A 21,337-nucleotide genomic window follows, 5' to 3' on the forward strand; every position below is an offset into this window, starting at 1 on the left:
GATGCTCTTCCTCCCTGCAACTCCCCCTTCCCCTGCCACCTGGCGTGTCCAGCTCAGGGCCCACCCAGGACAGCAGCGTGACCAAGTTATTTATTTTGGTCAAGTGAGCAATCTCTTTTTATCTCTCCCTACCCAGTCCTACCTAGTCAGCAGAGGCTCCTGAAACCGTCCCCTCCACCTCGGTCCACGGTCCATGCCAGTTTCGTACCCCTTCTGCCTCTTCTGTGCTCCCTGTTCAAACCTTGCCTCATGAAGCCCCATTCAGCTAGCAAACACAGGCCAGTTCTGAGGCATTAACTCTTTGCAACTCCATTAAGTAGACACCACGTTTAGCCTCATTTACAGATGAGGAACTGAGGCACAGAGAAGTCCAACAACTAATCTGAGGTGGAGCCTAGATTTGGAGCCAGACGGTATGTAGCCTCGGCCCCCACCTTCACCGTCTACCAAGTGCTCATTCCCCGTTCCCACCCTCCAGCACGTCAGCCCTCCCGCCCCAGAAGGAAGCCGCTTCGTTAGTGTAGCAAGCAAGTTTTATTCTAATGTCTGAGTCTGATACGGAGCAAAGTAACCGAGCAGAAGTTAGTGTATGCAAACTGGTGAGTCCTGGGTCGGGCTCCCAGCTCTGTCACCATCTAGTCTCTTGTTTCTCTGCCCGACCCAAGCCAGGACAGGCATTTGACCCCCTCCAGGGCTCTTTCCTCGCCACCGCACTGGACAGGGGTGTTTGAGACCCTCCCTGTCCGGTGTCCTGAGAGAAGGTAGAGGTGCCACAGGTCCATCCAGGGAGTTCCAGGAGGCGACTCACCACGCCATTGCGCGGTTCAGCCCGCAGTCCACAAATCCCAGGCGCTTGCTGCTCCCTGGCGGCCAAAGCCGGGAGCCCGGGGACCGGAGGATCGCTCCTTCTACCCTGCTCGAACCCAAGGGCACCAGCAAGTGACCGAGAGGTTGGGGAGAGGGCGGGAGGAAGGGGGACATAGCAGAGGAGAAAGGGAGTGGAGCCGGGGAGGGCGAGGGAGGGATCGCGGAGCAGACCTCGAGGAGAGAGGGCGGCCGGGGACACCCTGCGGCGAGGCTGGGGTGGCTGCCGCGGGGCTGGAGTGCGCGGCTGCGCCCCTCATCCTCCGGACCCCCGGACCCCCGCTTGGTGGGAGCGCACAGCCCCTACCCGAGGCGGCGAAAGTGGCGTCCTCACCCCCCCACACCCCCACCCACCCCCTGCGCCGGCCGCCCCCTCCCGTCCCCGCGCCGCCCCTCCTCCGTCCCGCCCCCAGCGCCCGGGCGAGCGCCGCAGTGGCCGCCGCCTGCACCGCCCGGGCGGGAGCCCGCGCTGTCCCCGCTCGCCTCGGCGCTCCGAGCGGCTCGCCGGTGGCCCGGCTCTCCCGTCCGACTCCACGCCAGCCTCGGGGAGCCCCGCCGCCGCCCCTCCGCCCCCCTCTGCTTGCAGCCAGCGGAGCTCCGCGTCGCGGGAACTTGGGCAGGACTCCTCTCTCCGACGACCTTACCGGGGCGCGGGGCGCGGGGCGCGGAGCGCGGGGCTGGAGCGGAGCCCCGCGGCGATGCCCGGCGCCCTCCTCCCTGACAGTCACTGTGCCGGGGCCCGGGTCCTGCCCCCGACGGCCGCGCGTTGAGATGACTTTCCGCGATCTCCTGGGCGCCAGCTTCGAGGGACCGCGCCCGAACGGCAGCGCCGCGGGCTCCAGCGCGGGCGGCGGCGGGGGCGGCGCGGGCGGCGCGGCGGCCTCGGAGGGCCCGGCGGGGGGCGTCGTGCCGGGGGCCGCGGGCGGCGGCGGTGGCGGCGGCGGCCGCGGCGGCGTGGTGGACGCGGGCGGCGGCGAGGACAACCGGAGCTCCCCCGGGGCCCCGGGGGCCGTGGGCGCCGGCGGCGGCGAGGTGAACGGCACGGCGGCCGTCGGGGGGCTGGTGGTGAGCGCGCAGAGCGTGGGCGTGGGCGTCTTCCTGGCCGCCTTCATCCTGCTGGCCGTGGCGGGCAACCTGCTGGTCATCCTCTCGGTGGCCTGCAACCGCCACCTGCAGACGGTCACCAACTACTTCATCGTGAACCTGGCCGTGGCCGACCTGCTGCTCAGCACCACGGTGCTGCCCTTCTCGGCCACCATGGAGGTGCTGGGCTTCTGGGCCTTCGGCCGGGCCTTCTGCGACGTGTGGGCCGCCGTGGACGTGCTGTGCTGCACCGCCTCCATCCTCAGCCTCTGCACCATCTCGGTGGACCGCTACGTGGGCGTGCGCCACTCGCTCAAGTACCCGACCATCATGACGGAGCGCAAGGCGGCCGCCATCCTGGCGCTGCTCTGGGCCGTGGCCCTCGTGGTGTCCGTGGGGCCGCTGCTGGGCTGGAAGGAGCCCGTGCCCCCGGACGAGCGCTTCTGCAGCATCACCGAGGAGGTGGGCTACGCCGTCTTCTCCTCCGTGTGCTCCTTCTACCTGCCCATGGCCGTCATCCTCGTCATGTACTGCCGCGTGTACGTGGTGGCGCGCAGCACCACGCGCAGCCTGGAGGCCGGCGTGAAGCGGGAGCGCGGCAAGGCCTCCGAGGTGGTGCTGCGCATCCACCGCCGCGGTGCCTCGGGTGCAGGTGCCGACGGGGCGCCCCGGGGGCTGCGCAGCGCCAAGGGCCACACCTTCCGCAGCTCGCTGTCCGTGCGCCTGCTCAAGTTCTCCCGCGAGAAGAAGGCCGCCAAGACGCTGGCCATCGTCGTGGGAGTCTTCGTGCTCTGCTGGTTCCCCTTCTTCTTCGTCCTGCCACTCGGTGAGTGACCCCTCTCCCCCACCAGCCCTTCCTTCTTGAGCCTGGAGCTATGCCTTCCTGGCACCCAGGCTTGGCAGCTTTCCCCCTCACCCCTCACCCCACCCTGCCCCAGCTGGCTCTCCACCTGAAGAATGGAAGGTGGGCTTAGCAACTTCCCTGGTCCCTTCCAGTGTTTCCCAAAGTGTGGCACGCATACCCCCAGGGGTACGGGAAGAGTTTGGTGGGGGGTACGCGTTGCACCGGAGTTTGGTGGGGATATGCACTGCACCGTGCTTAGCTGCGCCTAATTCTACGTTCTCATGAGTACGAGGGGTACTCAGCGTTACGAAAATTATAGAAAGGTACACATATGTCAAAAGTTTGGGAAACACTTAGACAGAAGTGTGGCTCGGCTTTGGGGGAGGGGAGGAGGACAAGAGGCTCTTAGTGCTTGCAAAAGTTGTTTCACAGGGTTCTAACTTTTCTGTCCTTCCACTCCCCCTTCATCGTCATTACCATCCTGGGCTTGTTTTTCACTCTGGATGCCGCTAAATATAAAAGGTCAATGGAAATCTGTGCAAGCATCTGCTCATAGTATGTAACAGCCGTGTATGTGTTCACCTACATGTTAACAGATACACACTCATACATACACACACACACACACACACACACACACAGATATACATGTCAACCCACAGATAGTGTGGGCCTACATCCGTTCATGGGCAGCAAGCCCTGCCCAGTCGACATGTACATCAGCACGCACCAGAAGCCACCTGCTTTCTCCCAGCACTCATTCCGTTTGGAAGCTGGTCCCCTCCCGAGACCCTCCCAAGCTGGAATCTGTGAGTGCCCTGGGCTCTAACTTCTGTGTCCTCCTCTTGGATTTGGGGGAGGGGCTGTGTGGGGGTAAGAAGGAAAGGGAAGAAGGCAAACTATCAAACGGAAAGTTGATGTTCATCGTCTTTCTTTAATTTACTGATATTTCAGCACTTCTGAAAAACTTTCCTATTTCTCCCACGAGGGTCCCCACGGACCTGGAAAGTGGGCGGCAGTTCTGAGGGGCTTCCTCCCACACCTGGGGGTCCTCCTGGAAGCCTTGGGGCTGGGTTCGCCCCGGGAGGAGATGGAGAACAGCATTTCCGGGGACAGATTTACCCTGAGTCATTTCGCCCATGGCTGCAACCTCAGCAGGCCCACGCAGGGACCTCCCCTGCCTTTCCGGAGCCTGCTTCTTCCACACCCTGCAGCGGAGTCAGGACAGGGACAATGGCCTCCCTCCTGCTCCCCTGCCGGCTCTCCACACACAGCAGCCAGAGTGATCTTTATACATTATAAATTAGTGTCACTCTCGATGAAAACCCCTCAATGCTTTCTCCCTGCCCTGGGAACAAAATCTAAACTCTCCATTATGGCCTATGAGAAGGTGACCTTCAAATGTATCATTGTCCAAACCAAAATGTGACGCTAGGAATACTTCTGCTTAGAGCACGGGCAGGAACCAGGACAATAGGGACAAACCCGGACTTGTGGTCCCCTTCCTGTAAGGAGAGCCCCACATGATGGGCTGCCTGCCCTCTGGCCTCATGGCTTGGCTGCCCTGCCTTTTGCTCACTGCCCCTCTGGCCCCTCTGACCCTCTTCTGGTTCCTTGCCCACATCCCTCATGCCCTTGCATTTGCTCTTCCCTCTGTCTGGCCTGCCCTACCCCCCCCCCCCCCCCCCCCGGCTAACTCCCCAACCTTCAGGTCTCTGCATAAATGTCCCCTCTTCAGAGAGGCCTTCCCAGATGCCTCAGCCTCAGCGTGTCTTTCTCTGTGTTTTCTCCCTCGTGGCACAGGCTCTCCTCCTTTACTAGCTCCTACAGGAAGGGGACCACAAGTCCGGGTTTGTCCCTATTGTCCTGGTTCCTGCCCATGCTCTAAGCAGAAGTATTCCTAACGTCACATTTTGGTGTCTGACTTCCCCGACTGGCCCACAAGCTCTGCAAGAGCAGGACTGTGCTGGTGGGGGGGAAGCCAGACAAGCACCCAGCACAGTGCCTGGCATATGAAGAGCAATAGAGCACAGCAGCAAGGACCACAGGATCTGGTCCCAGAGATCCTGGGTTTGAATCCCAGCTCTGCTTCTGACTAGCTGGGTAACTTGCAGCAAATCCCAGAACATCTCTGGGTCTCTCATTCCTCATCTATAAAATAAGGATGGTGGTGATGGTTATAATGATAACCTACAGGGGGGTTAATAAGACTTCAGTGATGTGGCTGTAACATGGTGAGTGCCATATGAGCTATTGCTTTGGCAGTGGGTGCTCAGATAAGAAATGAATAAATCACCGACTGGAAAGTCACTCAGCCAGAGGCTGTGGTGAGGATAAGGAGAGGGATGGAGGGGGAAGGGAGAGGCAAATAGGCAGAAAGAGAAAGTCTGTGTGCCCCCCTTTAGAAACCCACCTACCCCATATTTAGAACCACACCCCCCCCAAGCCATCACCCAGGCTTCTTGCCCTACCAGCCCACCCCTGTTCCAGCCTTGCCCAGCTGTGCCCTGCTATCCCAGGTGCCCTCATCCTCCCCCTGCCCCTTGGTTCACACCAGTCCCCTGTAGGAAATAATCAGCCTGTGTGTAGACTGCCGTCTCCCCTAATGGTCTTCTAACTTCTTTTCAAATGTCTAGTTTCAGAATAAGGCACCTAAGAAGAAAATAACATAGCAAGTGCCTATGTACCCATCATCACCCATATTGAATAGATACTCACATTTTTGCCATATTTGCCTTTGATTCTATTTTTTTTTTTTTTTTTTGCAAAGAAATAGAATACAGCCATAGCTAAGTTCCCTTCTCCTGTCCTTTTTTGCTCCCTCCTCCCCAAAGGTAAATCTGGTATTTATCACTCCCACACATTTGTACTCTTCCCACAAATATCTGTATCCACAATAATAGAGAATATTGCTTTGTGTGCCTTTAGGATTTATGTAAATCGCACCACCGTGCCTTGCGCATCCATCTTCAGTTTGCCTTTTTCACCCAACATGGTGTCGCTGAGATTTATCCACGGACATGCTGCCTCATTGCAGCAGCAGCGTGGTGCCCTGTTTGAGAGCGTCCCGTGACGTGTTGATGCAGTCTCCTGCGGAGTGCTCCGCGCTTCCAATTTCTCACTGATACAATCAACACAGAAAGCGGCTACTGTTCTCTGAGGTCTAGATCACGTGTCCCCCTCTTCCAGGAAATCAGCCCCAAATCTCCATGGCCTTTGCCCCTGGCTGGTACACACTGCTCTTTCTTACTCCCTCCATCTCTGCTGCTCCTCACATCTGGGTGGCGACCCTGGGAGGGGGCTCTCCTGGCCTCCACCTCACTGAGCCCCAGAGCAGAGCCCACGGCCGCTGGTGGAGCTGAATTGAGTGGAATCTGGCAATAGCAAACACGCAGGACAGAGGCCAAGCAGGGACACAGAATATCCCAATCGCCACGATGTGGCTCTGAGGGTAGATCAACAGAGAGAATGGGAAATGGAGCGAGAGGCGGAGAAAGAGTGGCCTGAGGGTTATGCAGGAGGGCCAGGAGGTCAGGAGGTCCTGACAGTCCTCAGCACTGGCCCAGGCCTAGAGGAGGAAGGCATCATTGAAGGGACAGGGAAAATTCTGAGCAGCAACTTGGGGGGGTGGGGGTGAGGGGAAAAAATAGAATGTAGCATCCAGGGGGTTGGTAGGAGGTGCCAGTATGTAGTGGGGGGGTGGGAGGGGGGAGAGGTGTGAAAAACATTGGGAACTTAGATAAGAGGGTCAAGAATGGGAGTGGTTGCAGAAAAGAGAGAGGATGGAGAGACAAAGAAAAGAGAGGGGCTGGGGACAGAGCCTGGGGAGCCCCTACTTTGAAGAAATCAGGAGGAGGCCGAGAAGGGGGAAGCCAGGAGGACTGACCCTTCTCAGCTCCCTCAAGCCCTGGCCCCACACCAGATGTGAGGAGCAGCAGGGAAGGAGAGGCTGAAAAAGCAGTCAGTGCCGGAAAGGGCCATAGGCCATGGCAGCAAAGGCACCCAGTAGAGCCACAGCCTAGGGGTTGTCAAGTAGACCCAGGATGCTCCGTACCCACAACCTCCGGACACAAAGTCAAGTGGAAGCTGCAGCTACAGCACAGCAGCGACAGCCAGGGAGGGGCCCTGACAGCCCGAGGGCACTGAGAGCCTTAAGGAGGGAACCCAGGGTCCCAGAGGGACCTTGGCACAGGGAGCGAGTGACTGCCATTTATAAGCTGAAATGCTGAGGGTCAGGCCGGAGCAGGAGTGGAGAGAGGTACAGATGGGGTGTCCTGAACTGTAAGGATTCTGGGGGTCCAGGCCAATGGCCAGGAGAGATTGGGACACAGACACCAGGCACCTAAAATCCTGAGCGGCCTGAAGAGAGGCTAGGGGTCACCCCCAGACCTCCAGCTGAGGAGCAACTGCAGGGCATGTGCCAGCAGGCAGAGAGTTCAATGAACTTTAGACATCACCTGTCGGACCCTGCAATTTAGGGCAGCAAGTCCAGGGGAGGCAACACCTGCCCTTCCAGGACACCTGGGGAGCTGTGTAAGGAATGAAAAACACCACTCACCCCCGTGAGAGGGCACTCGCCTGCCTGCTGGTTCATACTGATGCCCAGGTGTGCTGTCTGCCCCGTGAAGAATGACCACACACCCAGGTTTGGCCAAGGCAGCCCCGGTTATACCTGTTGACCCACATGGTTACTAATAGTGCCCTCTTTCCCTCTCAGAGATGTTCCAGTCTGGACGACAGCCTGTATGGTCCCCACTCCTTGGAGAAGGGGCTCTTGGCAGCTCTGCCAATGAGAGATGTGCCTCCTGCCCTCACCCCAGCAAGCTGGTGCAGGACTAGGTGCCTGGGAAAATCACAGGACATTATGTAAAGGTTCCTTCTTACAGGTTATTTAGCCAGATGTCTAGAGGAGCCCAGACTTGTAACAGGCATGTGGGGAGGGGCATCAGTTAGAACCTGCTATCTGCAGACTTCCATGGAAGACCCCCAAAAAGGGAGCCAGCTAGAAATACACCTGAAAGCCTCTGCCCTGGACCCTTAGTGCCACAGCCCCCTCACCCACAGCCTTTGGGTGTAGAAATGCCAGTCACCTTCCCTGCAGGCAGCAGGGGGACAGAGGGACTGGAGGAGCACTGTCCCGGGCAGGCAAGCACCCATCTGCAGAGAGAGCCCTCCCTCTCCCAGGTGTCTCCAGAGGCCCCATCTCTCCTGATGTTCTCATGGCAGTAGCATCCGATCGGCCTGCCAGCCATACCCAGAAGTGGACCTGTCCGCTGAGACCTAGACACTCACATAGTCCGCCCCCCGCCGTTCCTAACGGCCACAGGCAGATGCCCAGCTTGCACTCTTAGCTCTCTTCTGTTGGGCAGTCAGCATGCCACACTGGCCTCCTAGTCAGCCTCTGAATGTGTCGGTCGCACAAGCAGGCCCAGAGCCCACAGGCCCCTCCCAGATATATTATACCTCCAGGTGAATAAGCTACCAGGAGGCTCTGATATTGGCAGTCCCAGGACACACTGGGACTCCAGCCATGTGGGAGAAAGACCTGGGGCTCCTTCCTGTACTGTCAGCCTAGGTCTCCTGACCACCTTCGCATTTAATTAGGTGCTCCCTCATGCTCCAAGCATTCTGCACACCTTTATCACAGTGACTGTCAATATTCTTACACATAGCATCAGTGAGAGGAAAGCTGCACATGTGTAGGCACAGAGGAGCAGAGGTCTTTGTGGGTCATCCTGTGGTTTGGGAAAACCTGGAATATACAATCTATGAGAAAACAGGTTATGAGATGAGGTCAGATGTCATCAACTGAATGGATAAATAAATGGTGATGTGTTCATTGACTGGACTACTATACAGCCAGGAAAATAACGACAATAGCAACATAGATGGGCTTCACAGACACTATGCTGAGCAAAATAAGCCAGATCCGAAATGAAAAGCTAATATGTTATATGATTCTGTGTATATGGCATTAAATTAAAAAACAGGTGAAGCTAATCAGGATGGTGTGTGTGTGTGTGAGAGAGAGAGAGAGAGAGAGAGAGAGAGAGAGAGAGAGAGGTGGAGGGGGCAATTAACTGGAAGAGAGTACAAAGAAACTTTTCTAAAGTGCCAGAAATATTCTGTCTTGATCTGGGTGGTGACTACATTGGTGTATGCATATGTAAACTTAACAAGCCATACTCTTAGGATATATGTACTTTATAAACCTGACTGTCAACATCTTATGCCTGAATGAAGAGAAAGGAAGAGGGAGGAGGCAGGAGGAGACTGTGAACCATGCTGAGGAATTGGTGTCCAGACTTTGGAGGCACACTGTGGCAGCCAGCTGTGAAGGGTAGACTCGGTGTGTGCGTCCGAAGGGTGTTGGCCAAGCGCCAATGGACTCATCCCCACATGCTCCCTGAGGTCACAGACAACAGGGGGAGAGGCGTGGTGTGCTCCAGATCCTCAGTAATGGCTATTCTGTCCTGTCCCCTGGCCCAAACGTTTGAAGAAGGGGCTGGCTATGCTTTTGTGGCACCTGGCGCACAGTCAGTGTGCACAGAAGGAGGAAGTGGCATGGCCTCTTCACATCCTGCCATGCCAAGAGTCTGGGTGGCAAAGCACAGCTCTCTCTCTCTTTTTTAAATTGCGGTAAGAATATAACATGAGATCTACCCTCTTAAATTTGTAAGTATACCATGCAGTATTGTTCACTAGGCACCTGCATAGCAGGTCTCTAAAACTTGTTCATTTTGTTGAAGTGAAACTATATGCATGTTGATTAGCAACTCCCCACTCCCTCTCCCTCCCACCCCTCTTAGATTCTATGAATTTGTCTGCAGGCAAATTGCACACGTCACTTTATTTGCGCTTCACTGATGTTGCTTTTTTTTTTTTTTACAAATTAAAGGCAAGTCCCTCCACCAGCAAACATGCCACAACTCACTTTATTGCGGTGTTCTGGAATCACCCCGAAATATCTCTGAGGTGTGCCTGTATTTTAGATACCTCATACGAGTGGAATCAGGCAGTCCTTCTGTGAACGGCTGATTTCACTTAGGGTAACGGCCCTTTTTGTAAAGCCAACCATCCTACTAGGGATGCATTGGGGATGGACCCCCATTTGTGTGACTAGAATAGGGGTGTTGAACTCAATCAGAGAAGGGGCCAAAATCTAAAATCCAGCCTAAATCGTGGGCCGAATGGTTTACTGAACAGTCATAAACTGACAATGTCATAAACTGACAGCGGAGTGCAGTGATGACAGCGCGGTGCGGGCCACATTGCAAGGCCTGGCGGGCTGGATTTGGCCCGCGGGCCTTGTGTTTGACACATGTGGACTAGAAAATAAACTTTAAACATAGCAGCTAACATTTACTGAATGATTACTATGGATAAGAAAGGATCCAGGGCTAGGGTTTTTCCCTTGTTTTTAACAGGATGGATAGTTTCAAACACAAACTAAGTAGAAAGAGCAGTACGATGATGCCCAGGAACCTGTGACTCAGCTACAACTGTCAATACAAGGCCAGTCTTGGTTCATCTCAACCCCTGCCCATTTTCCCACCACTGAGGGATTATTGTGAAGAAAATTCAGACACCATATCAGTTCATCTGTAAGTTCTTCAATATGTATTCCAGAAAATAAGAACTTTTTAAAATAACCATAATCATTCATAACATAAAATAATTGTTTAACGGCATCAAATATCTATCTGGTGTTCAAATGTTGCCTATTGCCTCGAATTTTTAGTTTGTTTAAGTTAGGATCCAAAAAAGGTACATTCGTTGTATGTGGTTGATGCATCCTAGGTCCCGTTAATGGGTAAGATTCTACTTCACCCACCTTTTTCCTTTCAACTCATTTGGTGAAGAACCCAGGTTGTTTGCCTCCAGGAGTAGCCCACAGTCTGGGATTTGCATCCCCAGTGCCATTAGTGTGCTCCTCGGTTGCCTGTACCTCCTGTAAACCAAATTCTCCCTTTTTGTAATATCAAGATTAATCAAGGCTTTAGGTTCCATCAGCCTAATCCATCGATCATAAAGGGTCCCATCAGCCTTTTACAAAACTGCTATCTTAGCAGCCACTAGCCATGGCCTGGAAACTTAAAGGGGTGATACCTGAATTCTGTCATCCCTTGTACATTTGTTTGTTGGAATTCTAAAAGAAACTACCTGTTTGGTTACTTGGCAGAGTCTGTACAGGAAAAGCTGATTGACCCTGACCTTGACCAAACCTTCAACTCCCTATCCTTACCTTAGGCCTCCCTCTCCAGCTACTGCCATGAACCATCACTTCACCTTCTCTTGGCATCTTAAACTCCCTCATCTCCACCCATTTCTGAGATGCCTAGTGCTTGAATCTGGCCATTCTTCCATGTGGAACATAGTAGTAGTGTGCCAGTAAAGATTTAACAATTGGCTCTGGAGTGGGGGCTAATTGGTAGCATCTGCCCATTTCCGTGGTGTAACTATTCCCACTGTGATCAATTTCAAGCTACCAAAGGGACATCAGCAAGCTTGCAAAAGTTCCTCGGAAATTTAACAATCAGCTCTTGTGAGCCAGTGCAAGCCAGTGTCTAGCTGAGCACTTTCCAACGAGGAATCACACTTTTCATAGGCAGGCTTCCTCCTCAGGGCAGCCTCAGACGGGCCCCAGAAGTCCTGCATGAACCCTGTTGGCTCTGAATCTCTCTCAGCCCTTCTGCCCTCCCTGTCTTCCACCTCTCCTCTGCATACACACAGCATGTAGATGTGTCCTGAACTTCCACCAAAAGATGATTTGCCCTCAATCCTGTGTGGCTCCTTCACCCTCACCCCTATCTTCTCACTATAATCTTTCCTGCTTTTTACCTACTTGCAAGAACAGCCTGTGCTACTTACTTCTTTTAAAAATATTTTTATATTAATCTTAATCCTAAATGTCAGAGCTGGGCCCTGGCCAGTATGGCTCAGCTGGTTGGGCGTCATCCTGTGCACTCAAGGGTTGCTGGTTCCATTCTGGTCAGGTTCAATGCTGGGGTTGCGAGCTCTATCCCTGGCAGTGGGCATGCAGGAGGCAGCCAATCAATATTTCACTCTCACATTGATATTTCTATCTTTTTTCCCTCTCCTTTTCTCTCTCTCTAAAAATCAATAAAATCTTAAAAAACAAAATAAGTGTCAGAGCTGGGACTGGAATCCAAGCACTCTGGCTCCAGAGTCCTTGTTACTTCCTGCCAGGGTCAAGGTCAGGCTAGGGCCAGGGTTCAGGTCAGTTGACAGCCATGATTTAAGCTTTAAATCTCGCTGAACCCCCAGGCTCAGTTTCATGCTCCCTTATGCTCCAGATCCTGGCCACAATGGTGTCCTGAGCATTGCCATAGGACAAGGCCACTTCCTGTGTGACTTAATGCTCTCACACACCCCAGAAGACCCCAAGAGTCCTTGAACCCCTCCCTCAAGAGAAAGTTTCTGAGGCCTCACCTGAGCCTTGCCTCACCCTGCTTCATGAGCTTTATGCCCACCAGAAGGTCTCCTGCAAACGCTAGAGGATTTGTCTACCCTGGGTGACCCACCCAACAGGGTCCTGGGCCCCTGAGAGCTGGTACTAAGGCCTCATGGGCAATGCCTAGCAGCACAGTGCTGGGACTCCTGAACAGAATGACCACTACCTGGGGACCTTCTCTCCTTTGGCTTAAGCACTGATCTGCTCAGATCCATGATATCGGTCAGCCCAGCCCCTGAGCTGAGAGGCTCATGCTCTGAGCACAAGAGCCATTTGGCAGGGTGAGGCGAGGCTCAGGTGAGGGAGGGCACCCAGAGCTTGGGATTTGGCTACTCCAAGGCCACAGATCAGGAAATAATGAGTTAAGAAGAGACAACAAAAAGTAAAAAGAAGGGGGAGAAATAGGGAAGGTGGAAAGGGAGAAAAGGGGAGGGAAGAGTTGAAATGGGTGGGGCCGAGTGTAGGACTCAGGACCCCAGCAGGTGGCCACCGGCCACTGTGGCTCTAGGAGCTTCCCCACCCCCACTAAGGTGTAGGGGAAGGGAAGACTGGTGCAGCCTGATATTTCATAGTTGGCTGCAAGTTATGAGCAAGGCTGGCTGTGAATTCTGACATTGGGCCAAGAAAGAACGAGTTCCCCCTGGTGAGGCCAAAACAATGCTGTTAATCACACAGTCTGCCCCTTGGCTTCGGAGCTGTCAATCCTCAATGAGGCCTGGCCACATTGGTCACCACCAGCCTTAACTGGCATCTCAGCCTCAGATCCTGGGCCTGGCCATTCCTGTTCCTCAGGAGCAGGAACTAGACTGTGATGATCCAGGCTGCAAATACACACACCCCTAACCTCACAAGCTGCTACCTCAGTCTCCCCAAGAAGTGTAGGCCAGAATGGCCCAGCCATCATCCCAGAGAGTGAGCTCACCTGCTGACGCAGAAGAGGCCCTGCCACTTCTGACCAGCAGTGTCTGCCCGCCTTGCTCCAGCCAGTCTGTTGAGTAGGGAGAAGTGGACACAGATGTGCGTACTCATGCCCTGACTTTCCCAGCAGTAGCAGAATAATTGGTCCGGTGACAAAGCCATATTCCCACCATTACATGTTGGGAAGCAAGCAAAATAGCTTGAAGACATGTCTTTGGGCATCTTAGGTCTGGTCCCTAGATGCAGAGCCTGAGAAGGGGGTTCTTATGCAAGTGGTGGACTGAAGAAGGGTCTCAGGAGGCACGCAAGTAAGGGAGGGAAGTAGGGTAGGGCAGGAAAGAGCTAACCCAGGATGTGGTCTCAAAGTCTGACCTCAGCCTGACCCTACCAGAGCCCTGGAGCACAGAACTGCACCACCTGGAGGCAAGGGAGCTGGCTTTTCCTATCCCAGTGGTCAGCAAACTGTGGCTCTCAAGCCACATGCAGCTCTTTGGCCCCTTGAGTGTGGCTCTTCCACAAAATACCACATGCGGGCATGCACATTCAGTGCGATTGAAACTTCGTGGCCCATGCGCAGAAGTCAGTTTTCGGCCTGGACGAGTAATATTTTGAAGAAGTGGCGTTAGAACACTCAGGGGCCAAAGAGCTGCATGTGGCCAAAGAGCCGCGGTTTGCCGACCACTGCCCTAACCTATATCAGTTTGTCCCTGGCTGTGAGCTGTCCCTTGATGGGGAGGTGTCATCTCCCAGTTGACACAGCTCCCATTGGCTGAGGGCAGGTCTCCAGAGAAGGGACTACCATGAGCTTTAGCAGCCACTCAGCATCTGAGGGCTGATGCACCTGGGCAAGGCGCCAACAGCATCTACTTCAAACCTTAGAGGTGACTTTTGAGCAAAGACTTGAAGGAGGGGAAGGAGATGGCCAAGCACCTCCTAGGTGGTGGGGGTCTGTTTGTTACTCTTTCTTGAGAAGTAGCTCCCAAGAGCAGGCAGCAGCCCAGCCCTTGTGAATGTCCTACATGGCAGGTCCCACAGGGCACCCTAGATGGCACACAGAAGGCCAACAAATGCCATCTAGCCTGCTGGAGGCAGAATCAAGAGGTGGTCAAGGAATACACAGCCCAGAACTACTATCCCAGGACAGTGGGATAAATCACAGGAACAATCCTAGAGAAGGTGGTCGTAGGCCCGAGTCGAAGAAGGGGAGTTCTCACTATGGAGACAGAAGGAGGGCCATCCTGGCCAGGCCAGCATGTGAAAGCCCAGAGGTGGGGATGAAGCAGCTAGTGTTTGTGGCTCTTCCAGAATCCCTGGAAGAATAAGAGAAGTTCTATTTCTCTCTTTACAAGATGCTACAGGAAGGCCAAGTGCTTTCGGGAAAGATTGATTCAAGCTCAGAACTTGACCCTATCCCTTGCCCTCTGCAGATAACTAGAATCTTTCTGCAAGGTGGATGCCAGTGTCATGAGAGTTAAATGAGAAGTACAGCCTGGCTAATGTGGTTCAGTGGTTGAACGTCAACCTAAAAACCAAGAGGTCATGGTTTGATTCCCAGTCAGGGCACATGGCTGAGTTGGCCATCGATCCACAGTGTGGGGTGTGCAGAGGCAGCCGAGTAATGATTCTCTTTCATCATTGATGTTTCTCTCTCTCTCCCTCTCCCTTCCTCTCCAACTGTGAACTGTGGGGACAAAGCTGATGGACACAGGGAAGAGTAACTCAAATAGTACAGGACAAGGTGATGAGTGCTGTGAAAAACAATAGTCGGTTGAAAAGGTGGAGAGCACAGGGCTGCTGGGAGGACATTGTAATTTTAAATGGAGAGTCAGAGAGACCTCACTGCCTTTACAAGACTCTTCTAAGGGAACCCTTACACTTAGCTGTGGGGACAGAAGGAAGCAGCAGCAAAGGAAATTGACAAGGAGTCACTAAGAGAGTGGCACCTGGAAGCCAGGTGAGATGGCAAGTGTCCAGGATGTACAAGAGATGTGTCTTCAGGGTGGAGACCTGTGTGGGTTGGGGCTATGGGGCAAAGTGATGGAGAGAAAAGCGGGTAGGGAAGAGGAGACAGGTGTGAATGGAAAGGGTGGAGAGAATGAGAGTGCAGCTGTGACAGAGACAAGCTCACAGGTGACTGGTGGCTCAAGACCAGCTCAGCACAAGTAGGTGATGAGCCTTGAGTGAGAGGAGTGACTCCTTTCTTACCAAGCGGGGAGAGCGAGGAGGGAGGTTTGAGGGCTTCCCCAACTTCCTTAGCTTCTGTTTGCTCCATGAAACAGGAAGTGAGGTCAGTGCTCTGGAGAAGGTGAAGGGGCGGCCATAAGGCTTGTAGGGAAGAGTCAAGGCTCAAAGGAGCTAGTGCAGGAATAGGGGAGAGCTAGCTGAGGATGCTGGAAACAAAGGACATTAAACTGAGGTGAAGGCCTTCAGTGTGTTGAGGGTGAATCACTCCAGAGTTAGGATCTGGCTGGAGAAGTGCAACCTAAATCCAGAAAGACATGGATGTGGGAACATTGCAAGGGAATTGGAGTCTCAGCTAAGCCAAGAAGGAAGCAAACAGCTGATGGGAGAAACCAAGGGGCTGGCAGCTCAAAGTACTGATGAGAGGGGGATGGGGAGGAGGGAAGCTGCAGTGAGCAGTGGAAATGGGTTCTAAGTGAAGAAATAAATGCTCAGACATGTTTTAAAAGAATCCCTCAGCTGCTGTGGAGATTCTCGAAAAGCAGGAGCCCACTCGAAAGGGCACTGCACGCGGTAGTTGGGACTGATGGTGCTGGGACCAGGGTGATAACGGGATGGTGCACAGTGAGGGGATTCTGGAACTGATAGGAGTTGGCAATGATGGGATGTAGGGTGCAATAGAGAGGGGTCAGAATGTATTGAGTATCTATGATATGCCAAGCATGGTGTGGGGAGCTTACCATTTAAAGTTAAGATAGACAGGAAACTGCTAGTTACTTACAGTGTTCTTGGCACTTAGAAGTGAGTAGACATACTGGGGTGGGGGGAGTGGAGAGGAGGAGGGAGTACAGCTAAACGCTGCTGGCTTGGGAGGGGGTACAGGGGAAGGCTTCCAGGAGGAGGTGCCATTGGAGCTGGCACTACCAGGTGTCAGAAAGGGAAAGGGCATCCAGAATGACCATGGGCAAAAGCCCAAAGGCAAGACTGAGGAGCCCGCTGTGGCCAGAGGGCAGTGAGAAGTCAGTGTGGCCACTTATCTAATGCACATAAAGACAAAAGCAAGACTGCAGAGAGAAGCAGAAACCATGAGAGAAAAGGGAGTGAGGGGACCTTGCTGGGCTCCTGGATGGAGAGGCAGGAAGGTGAGGGAGGGCGTGCCATGCGAGCCTCTGGCTCCAATGACGGCTGCCAAGATGAGTTAGCACAGCTGGGCTTCATGCTTGCAAGAAAGGCTGTGGGGAAAGTGGGGAGTGGGCGAGAGAGCCAGAAAGGGGGGCTGGCAGGCAATGAGAGAGTGGCCTTGTCTCAGAGTCCCCAGCTGTCCATTGGGGCTTTCCTGGTGCTGGCAAAGGTGTGTGCTGGGCAGCTGGGGAGGAGTGAGCAGGCAAGACAGGGGAGTCAGCTGGTCAACCTGAGTATCCATAACTCAGGAGCAGCTCAGGGAGGAGAAAACTGGGAGTGGCTGAGAAGCACTTGTCACTGATGTGCCCACAGCAGGGCAGCAGGGCAGGGACATTGCTGACAATGCCTCTGGGCAGAGATGGGTGTGAGATTCAGAACTGCCAACTGTGAAGGGAACAGGAAATGTCTCTTGGGAGCTACTGCTTGTGGAAGCTGGAGCCCAAGGCACCAATGTCTATTTTCCAGGCAAGATGTCTGCACACAGTGGGCAGAGAGCAAATAAACAAAGTTGTGGCAGATGCTGTTGGTGCCTCACCCATCTCCCTAGACCAGTGGTCAGCAAACTTATTAGTCAACAGAGCCAAATATCAACAGTACAACGATTGAAGTTTCTTTTGAGAGTCATTTTTTTTTTAATCTTTATTGTTCCTATTATTAAAAATGTTCCTCATTTTATTCCCCCCTCCATTGCTCCCCTCCACTAAGTTCCCACCCCACCCTCTGCCCTTTCCCCACCCCGCATTGTCCTCATCCATAGGTGCACAGTTTATGTTCAGTCTCTTCCCACACCCCCACTTCCCTTTTCCCCCGAGAATTGTCAGTTCACTCCTCTTTCATACCTCTGATTCTATTATATTCACCAGTTAATATTGTTCATCAGATTTTTTTTAATTCCCTTGGTTTTTAGGTTCACTTGTTGATAGTTGCTTATTTGTTGTTCATAATTTTTATCTTTATGAATGGCAAGAAATATTCAAAGTGATGAATAATGAGAACCTACAGCCAAAAATAATCTACCCAACAAAGCTATCACTCAGAATCGAAGGCCAGATAAAGAGCTTTACTAATAAAAAAAAAAAAAAAAGCTAAAGAAGTTCATCACCACCAAACCAGAATTATATGAATTGCTGAAGGGGGTTCTTTCGGAAGAGAAAGAGAAAGAGAGTCAAATTTTTTAAACTTAAACTTCTTCTAATGCCACTTCTTCAAAATAGACTCGCCCAGGCCGTGGTATTTTGTGGAAGGGCCACACTCAAGGGGCCAAAGAGCCGCATGTGAGTCGAGAGCCGCACTTTGCCCACCACGGCCCTAGACCTTCAGTGCACTACTAGGCTAACTTCCATCCCAGCACCTGCCTTCGCCTCTCTGCCTGGGGGCTTCCTCTGCCTACCCGAATCCTCCTTGCCCACCCACACAGTGGGCAGGAAGTATGGAATAACTATGGGAGTGGGTATATAGATACCTCACCTCCCTTTCCCCAGAAGGGGGGCGGGAAGGGGGTGGTAACTCTGAGGTTCCTATTCTCCACTGCCTCCCAAAGCTCCCAAGCTTTTATCGGCTTTCTTGTCTTTTTTCTTATTTCCCACTCCACTACCCGGGACTCACTTGCCTCCCAAATTAACAACTTGTCTCCGGGCCTGCTCCTGGGGGAGCCTAACGTAAGATGTCAGCGGGACACAGCAGGAAAGATGGGGGCTGCATGGCCCTTTGAATCCCAGCTCCTTTTGTGTAAGGAATCCCCATCTGGTGGCAGGCTTCTGTACAGGCTGGCTGAGAATAAATTAGCATCTTAATGTCTACAACAAGGCCCAGGCTATACAGTATGCCATGTCGCCTTCTAATCCGAATCAAAACTACACTGATAACAATGCCCTTTGGCCAGCTTCAGACTCGTTGCTGAAAGCATAGTCCACCGATTTGTCATCCTGGGCTAAATATAAAAAATTGTGGCCTGAGTCAGAGCGTTATTTTCAGCACTCGGTCTTACTTTCAGCCCCTGAGGGATGGTGTTCGGAGGGCTGTTGCCTGGAGGTTGAGGGCAGCCCTGGTGGACCCCGTATTCCAAAGACAAAGATCCATCTCCTCTCCCAGGGGATAGTGTCTCCTCAACACACCCTGACCGATATCCCAGCCTCCCCCACATCTACCAGGTCGAGGCTTCTGTTTCTGGCCACTCTCCAGAGCTGGAAGTGGGTTCCTTCCAGGTCTGAGGTCTCCTCTCTCAAAAGCCACAGAAATAAGGAAAGGGGGTGGGGGCGTGAGTAACAGACGTATTTATTAAGAATCTGTTAAGTGCTAGACCCTGAAATTTATGAATCTTCATAAAATCCCTGCCAGACAAATATTATATATATATATATTATTGACTTCAGAGAGGAAAGAATAGGGAGAGAGAGATAGAAACATCAATGATGAGAGAGAATCATTGATCGGCTGTCTCCTGCATGCCCCCCACTGGGGATTGTGCCCACAACCCGGGCATGTGCCCTGACCAGGAATCAAACCATGACCTCCTGGTTCGTAGGTCAATGCTCAACCACTGAGCCATGCCGGCTGAGCCACAGAAATATTATTGACTGTATTTCGCAGAAAGGGAAAGTGAGACTTAGCAAACAACTGGCTCAGGGCTACTTGACCAAGGTTTGAATGGCCAATATCCTCTGCACAGTGCTGTGTGCCCTTCCCCTTCCTCCATGGTGTTTCTTAGCACCAGCACTTCTCTAAATGGTGGGGTAGGTGATACGCAAGTGCCCCCCGTTCAAGAGGGGGACATGGTGCCCTGCCCCAGTAGGGGACCCTGCTCTTATTTCTTTGGGAAGAAGGGGGAAATGCAGCAGGTCTCATGATTGTGAGTACAACCAAGGATGACTCTTTCCCCAATTAAGTTCATGGACCCCCTGGAGTTATATGAGGGACCCCCTGGGGAGAAGTAGTTTGAGAGACTCAGTAAGGGCCCCTGGAGATCAGGGAGGGTCGCCCCGTATCGTCCAGGGGCTTGCCTGGACCTCCCTCCTCCTGAGCATCTAACCCTCGCAGGTCTCTGCTCCCTGCAGGTTCCCTGTTCCCGGAGCTGAAGCCCTCGGAGAGCGTCTTCAAGGTCATCTTCTGGCTCGGCTACTTCAACAGCTGCGTGAACCCGCTCATCTACCCCTGCTCCAGCCGCGAGTTCAAGCGCGCCTTCCTTCGCCTGCTGCGCTGCCAGTGCCGGCGCCGCCGGCGCCGCCGCCCCCTCTGGCGGGTCTACGGCCACCACTGGCGGGTCTCCGCGGGCGGCCCGCGCCCCGACTGCGCCCCCGGCCCGGGGGCTGCGCTCCCCGGGGCCCCGCTGGCCCTGGCCGAGCTCGCCGCCCCGGGCTCCCCCGGCGCAGCCGAGGCGAAGCCGCGCGCTTTCCGCGAGTGGAGGCTGCCCGGGCCGCTCCGGAGGCCCAGCACCCAGCTGCGCGCCAAGGTCTCCAGCCTGTCGCTCCGGCTCCGCGCCGGGAGCGCGCCGCGCACCGAGGCCGCCTGCGCCCTGCGCCCCGAGGTGGAGGCGGTGTCCCTCGGTGTTCCCCCCAACGTCGTGGAAGGCGCCTACGAACTGGCGGACTGCGGCGACCTCCGGGAGACTGACAGGGAGACTGATATCTAAGGACCCCCAGAGCCAGGCCTGGGTGGGGGCGGGGGCACTAGGGGAGGCGGATAAGGTGGGGTGGGGCGAGGACGGGAGGAGAAGCTAGCCTGGTTCCAGAGGCCCCTGTGGATCCGGGATTCGAAACTGATCAGGACAGCTGCTCTCTAGCCTCCAGGAGGAAGGGAGGCAGAGCGCTGCCCTGGAGGGGTGGAAGGCTATGGGGCCGCACCAGACACAAATGCCCAAGCTCCTCCTTTGGGAGGAAGGGGGTGCGGACTTCGGGAGGGAGGGGTGCCATTTGTTCCCAATCCCTATTTGAGAAGCACTGCCCCATCCATGCCTTGAACCCTGGGTAGACAGCCCCAAGTCTGGCCAGACAGGCCTGCCCCTCCTCTTGGGGGGAACGGGGCAGGGAGGCCCTGCATGGCTGCCCCACTGCCTCCCTAGGAAAACGTCCCTGGGACCAGGGCTTCTCGGTGAACAAGTTTCTCCTTACTGCCAACTGGAGGAACCTTGAGATCCGTCACCGCTACAGCCACCCACCAGCTTTGGTGGTAGATGGGATGACTGTTTCTACGAGCCTGTTGTATTTACCCGTGGACCCTGCCGGTATTCCTCCTTGCACACCGCATCACCTGCCCCTGTCCCCCAGTACCCCCCTCCCCCAGGGCCTTACTGTTTACACTCTGTACATAGCCCCCTGTGCCTGTGCCCATCACCTCCCGCTGGGATCCGGAGCTGTCAAATGGGGAGAGCTTTATTTGTCGTTTTGAGACATATTTATTGGCAAGAGTACTTCTATTTTGTCCAAACTGTGCAAACTGTCCCTCTGTAGCTTATAACCTATAAAGAACTTGTTTTTTTCCTAAAATTCTTCAAGTTTTAAAGGCCCACAACAGGACAGATTGGGTATTTGTGCACCTTTCTAGTTTCATCTTAACTGGCTCTTTAACTGCCTGTCCTGTTGGGGCTTGTAGCATGACCAAAGGACTTTGGAGGAGGAGGAGGATTTAAAGTCATGTGACCAGTCTTGGGAAACAAACAGTAACCATAAACACAAATGTTCGCTTTGTCAGTCTCCCCAGATGTACCTGTGATGCAGTCGTCAGTTAAATGGGTGGAACGTTACAAAAAATATATATACAAGCCCGAGTAGACAGGTGTGCGTGGTGTGGTGAGA

At 54.0% G+C, this 21,337-nt stretch overlaps 1 protein-coding gene across 1 annotated transcript; it reads left to right on the forward strand.

The window, feature by feature from the left end:
* Window positions 1-633: 633 nt before the first annotated feature.
* ADRA1D (adrenoceptor alpha 1D) lies at window positions 634-21,028 on the forward strand. Its single transcript, XM_084887452.1, has 2 exons — window positions 634-2,773; window positions 19,601-21,028. Exons 1-2 carry the CDS (start codon window positions 1,636-1,638, stop codon window positions 20,173-20,175), a joined length of 1,713 nt encoding a protein of 570 aa, XP_084743578.1. The 5' UTR covers window positions 634-1,635; the 3' UTR covers window positions 20,176-21,028.
* Window positions 21,029-21,337: the final 309 nt, after the last annotated feature.

This window comes from Pipistrellus hanaki (genome assembly GCF_964339955.1).
Source record: "Pipistrellus hanaki genome assembly, chromosome: 6".
Classification (NCBI taxonomy): Eukaryota; Metazoa; Chordata; class Mammalia; order Chiroptera; family Vespertilionidae; genus Pipistrellus; species Pipistrellus hanaki.

What these genes read in the sequence shown, in the direction of transcription:
- ADRA1D (XM_084887452.1), top strand. Translation starts at nt 1,636, where the DNA reads ATGACTTTCCGCGATCTCCTGGGCGCCAGCTTCGAGGGACCGCGCCCG. An exon ending in CTTCTTCGTCCTGCCACTCG is followed by an intron (nt 2,774 to 19,600) that starts GTGAGTGACCCC and finishes TGCTCCCTGCAG; the next exon opens with GTTCCCTGTTCCCGGAGCTG.